The sequence below is a fragment of the Gossypium arboreum genome, chromosome 4, assembly GCF_025698485.1.
Source record: "Gossypium arboreum isolate Shixiya-1 chromosome 4, ASM2569848v2, whole genome shotgun sequence".
Classification (NCBI taxonomy): Eukaryota; Viridiplantae; Streptophyta; class Magnoliopsida; order Malvales; family Malvaceae; genus Gossypium; species Gossypium arboreum.
This window is the reverse complement of record NC_069073.1, coordinates 8,728,622-8,733,660: the sequence shown is the minus strand read 5'-3', so window position 1 is coordinate 8,733,660 and position 5,039 is coordinate 8,728,622. Positions and strand designations below refer to the sequence as shown.

The 5,039-nt window shown below is 32.6% G+C and overlaps 1 protein-coding gene across 1 annotated transcript; it reads right to left on the bottom strand.

Annotated features, from left to right (window-relative positions):
- Positions 1-299: 299 nt before the first annotated feature.
- LOC108459103 (UDP-glycosyltransferase 708C1-like) lies at positions 300-1,730 on the bottom strand. The gene has a single exon (XM_017758466.1). It carries the CDS (start codon positions 1,728-1,730, stop codon positions 300-302), a length of 1,431 nt encoding a protein of 476 aa, XP_017613955.1.
- Positions 1,731-5,039: the final 3,309 nt, after the last annotated feature.

Sequence of the window (5,039 nt, the reverse complement as noted above, 5' to 3'; positions counted from 1 at the left end):
TGAGATATCGTTGTAATAATATTGTATTATATGTAGGGCGGTTATACAGTAAGGAAGATGTGATATGTGTAAATATTTATGTATAACAATTAATATAAAATTACATCATGATATATTCATGTTCCAATGTATATATATATATAACGCACAAATATCGTTGGCAAATATTTTAGGGCAAAAATTAAAGAGAGTAAAAGATGAAAACAGTTCACTAAAATTTCAAACTCATTGACTTGGATCATATTGTTCAAAAATAAATCAATAATGCCAATTAAACAATAAAATTCCAAATCCCATGTCTAATTTTTATGAGTTCCTAAAACAGTCTGCACATTTTGCTTCAACGATTCAATGGTTTCCAGGATTGTGTTTTTGGAAGTCCCACCATTTCCAGTAGCTTTCTTAGCTTCATTCCCTACACTTTTAGCCTTACTCTTCAGCTTCTCATCTGTCATCAACTCACTGATCTTTCTCTGAATCTCATCTTGTTTAACCAATCTCTGACCTCCCCATCCCCACGTTGCATCCCATATTCCCAGCCCAGCTTTCTCCAAAACCTCTGCATTTGTTCTTTGGTCCCCATGTTGAGGCCATGCCAGCACTGGAACCCCATTCCCAGCAGCTTCCATCACTGAGTTCCACCCACAATGGCTTACAAATCCTCCAATGGCTGCATTTCCCAGAATATCTTGCTGGTTCACCCATTCTTTGATTACCATACCTCTGTTCTTTGTGCTTTCGAGAAATGAACTGCTTAATATCTCTCCCAAATCTTCTTTTTCATCTTTGTCAACTTTTTTCGTCTTGAGAACCCAAAGGAATCGATACCCACTTCTCTCTAGTCCATCACTTAATTCCTTTATTTGATCTTTCGACATGGCCGTTCTGCTTCCGAAGCTTAAGAAAACGACTGATTCAGCTGGTTGGTCGTTCAGCCATGGAAGATATCGAGTTTGGTCGTTCATGTTGAGACCATAAGTTTCCAATGGTCCTATAGGGAGAATCGATGGGAGATTGCTTAAGGCTCTCTTGTTGCTGATTGCTGAAAGAGTTTCAGGCTCAAAGGATTCAAAGGTGTTCATTAGGATTCCATTGCAGAAAGGGAGAGCTTTAGCGTTTGAAACAAGGGTTGCTGTAAATCCATGATCGGCATTGAAGAATGGAGGTGGAATGCTTGATATCGGAAACGGGGTCAGCCCCGGGATCTCGATCTCGGCGGCACCATCGACGAGCTTAGCAGCATCCGATGTTGTCAGGATCGGTAGATACGCCATGAGTGAAAGAAACTTGAGAGAAGTGGTGGAAACAACATAGTTTCGTACCCCGAGATCAACCGCAACTTTGTTGGTACCATTGGCGACCACAAGGTCTGCAAAAATGGCGGAAATCGGTGGAGTTAAAGAAGCTAACAATGGATGTATCTGATGTGCAGAGCGGCTAGTGGCTTCGAATTGGATGAAAAAAGGGTCATCCGAAATGGAATCCGAATGCTGCATTGGAGGGACATGGAATTCAATATGATTGATTTCTGGATGTTTGGAGAGAAAGGAAGAAATGTGTGTACATTCAGCGACTGAAACAGTAGGTTTTGTGGTGATCAAAGTTAGCTTACAGTTGTGGGATAATAGCAGCGAGGCGAGGCGGAGAAAAGGGGTCAGATGACCCATTCCGGCACTCGGAAAGAGGGCAATGTGCGGCTGAGATGTGACAGAACCTGGGGAAATCGACATTTTTGTGTGAGATGAATGTTTGACTTTCAAATTTAGATGGAAAGAACAAGTGGAATTTATACATACAATATAAGCATATGGATGGATGACTTATTTATTTTTTAATTTTATGTTCACACAATATTTAAAATTATTTATAGTCTATTACACTTCAGAATACTCGAATTTATATTTTCTTACATTTACAACAATGTTCATGCCAATCGAATTAAGACTCAATCAACAAGTATTTACAAATTTAAAATGATTAAAAATAAGCTCAAATCTCTGTACTTTTTGTATACATTTTTATTTTCAGAATTCAAATATTGTACTTTTCAAATTTTAAAATTTATATACAATTGTTAATGCCATAAAAAAATTTTATTAAATTAAAGTTTATTACAACAGTTTGGCATACCTATAGTTTTGTTTTACAACAATTTGAGATTGTTTTAGACATTTTGTCGAAGTGGATGAACTTTGATACATGATTGACTTGCGTTCGAGGAAAGATCAACGTTGGGCTATTATTCATAAGTAATAGATCCATCATAGCCCATTGTCTTTAGCATGTCATTGGGAGTACATTGATCGTGGATAATAATTTTTCATCATTAGTGATGAAATATCACAACCCTACATCTAAAAAACATAAGGTTGTGAAGTATTTGTACTAATATAAATGGAGGTGGTTTCTCCTACCTTTAAATCATCTCAAAATTTGTTATTTCCTTCGTAAGAAAAATTTTTCTTTTTTTCTATTTGTAGTGCCCGAGGGCATAGGTATAATTTGTCAAACCTCGATAAATTACATTAGAGGGAGATTTTATCTAAGATGTTGGGTTTTAAGCAAGATCGTTTATGACTTTTTCAATTGAACCTAATGTGATTTTTTAATACAGTAACTTACTCTCTTTTATCCTATTTGCACAACAATTAGTGCATTATTACAATTGATATAAGAGTAACGAATTTTATTCAAGAAAGACAACATCTTCAAGTTTTTAAAACGCACGTATAATTGAGTTGTCGATGAAGACAATGAAAAGTGCATGCCGAACTTGAGAAACCTGCCCAATAGAGATATCAACGAGTGCATACTGAACTTGCTGAACTTGCCTACCCCAACTCCTCCTCCTATAAGGATGTCTATGCTAGATTTGTTAAGTATTGAGCCTTACTTTACACAAACAATGGTGAGTATAACTAGCTTGCCCGCACCTTGATACAAGTCTTTCTAGTGTGTGCCCGATTCAATTTCAACCAAACAATGATGTAACTCTAGCATCGAAGACATCATCGAGTTATGAGTATTGCTCGATTGTAATATTACCACTTTGCTTTTGTTCAAATACCATCATCATTAAAGGTCACTCAAATGTACTAAATATCTTCTCGTAGACCTCAAAAATCTATACTTCATGTAGAATATTCTCTTCATATTTTTAGCTCGAATTTTCTTATGAATCCTCCTTTTTATTTCCCACAACATGACACTATTTTTAAAGGTTATGTTAATAGAATATTCAAATTGAAATACAATACTTAAGTCATTATAGTTAATCTGTTAACTAAATTTATAAATTAGTTAGTCATATTATCAATTAAGATTATATGACCATAATTTATTATAATGACAATAAAAATAAATAAATATTTAACATATTCAAGAGAAAATGAAAAAGCTAATAACATAACATTGGCAAAAAAAAAGAAGGAAAAAAGCTCATATGATAAATTAAGTTGGAGTAAGGAGTGATTGAAATAATCTTTTGTGAAGTTTATGGTTTGAATGTGTAAATGATGGTGGGTTTTTAGGATTTGAGAGAAGTTGGACAAATAAAATTAGAAGTCAGACTTGACATGTCGAGGTCAAGTTAACTAATATCAAATCTATATAAGTTGGGAGTATTAGATCCTTATCATAATCTCTAAAAATGATAATGACCTTGATGCCAGTGGATATCAAGGTTGGGGCTTGGTTATCTTATCATATCTCATGACGATTCTCTTACATGAAAGTAGAATCTTGAGAACTATAGTTATCAAGTTTTCTTCAAATATTATCCACATAAACCTCAACACACATGGATATCAAGGACATTTAATATTAAAATACACATGCATTTTAAAAATAAACTTCAAACATATATATTTAACAAAAAAAATAAACAATAAAACAATAAATAAATAATTCTCCTTCTAATAATATATATTTTTTTATGGTTGTTTGAACTAGATTGAACCGTTTAATTGAATCATTTGGATCATAAATCGATCGGGATACTGGATCAAAAAACTATTAAACCAATTGATTTAAGAATCGGCATAAATCGGTTGAATTAGACAGTTAAATTAAAAATTATTTTATTTTTTTATTTTTAATAATTTATCTTTAAATTCTACGCCCAGGATTTAATTAGGAAGCCCTCCAATGAGCTTCCACTTCTACCTAACAAGTTCCTAAAATTGAGTTAGTTGAACTTGCCCCGATTTCTTTAATTTCAAATCCCTCGAGATTTCCAATCTTTTGTCGGATTACAGATGCAAATATTAATTGATTAATAGCTAGGTTAAGTTTCATGCTGCATCTAGACATAATATCTGTAAACTTGTGTAAGTAGGTTACATTATATTATAAAGATAACATGAATTCAAATTTTAAAAACGATTTTACTAGAAAAGATAATCATGAATTGTTAACATGAATTATAAATCGAATTTGAAGAATATTAAAATAGATAAATATAGACAAATTTAATATTAATACCGCGCAAAAGGGTATAAAATATGTTGAGTGCAGCAATCTGCACATGTTAAGAAATTAAGGTTAGATTAAATAAATACAAATTCTCTTAAATTACGCCAACTTAGAGTCTTGGAATTGGATCAATTTACTGTATTAAACCAGATTTGCCGTTTACTCCATCCTTTTGTATTTTCCTGGACAAAAAATTAAAAGTTGAATGAGAAGTAAACGGATGACGTAAAAGGTAAATTTTAATAATAATGCAAACGTCAATTGTTAAATTTATTAATTGATTTTTTTGTAAGTAATATATAGGAAAAAAGTAATCTAACATAGTAATATACATGCGATGATATGTTTGACGCATCAATTTTTGAAAATAACAGAAATTAATTTAATGAATTTAATAATTACTATTTGTTCAATTCTAAAATTTTAATTTCTAAAACTATAAGGGCTGAAAATGATCAAATCAAAATACAGGTGCTAAATCCATAATTTATACAAAGTATAAGGCCTAATAACAGAGTTTGACCTATTTTCTTTATGGGAGTTGTTGGGCCTAGGGTAAAGTCCAT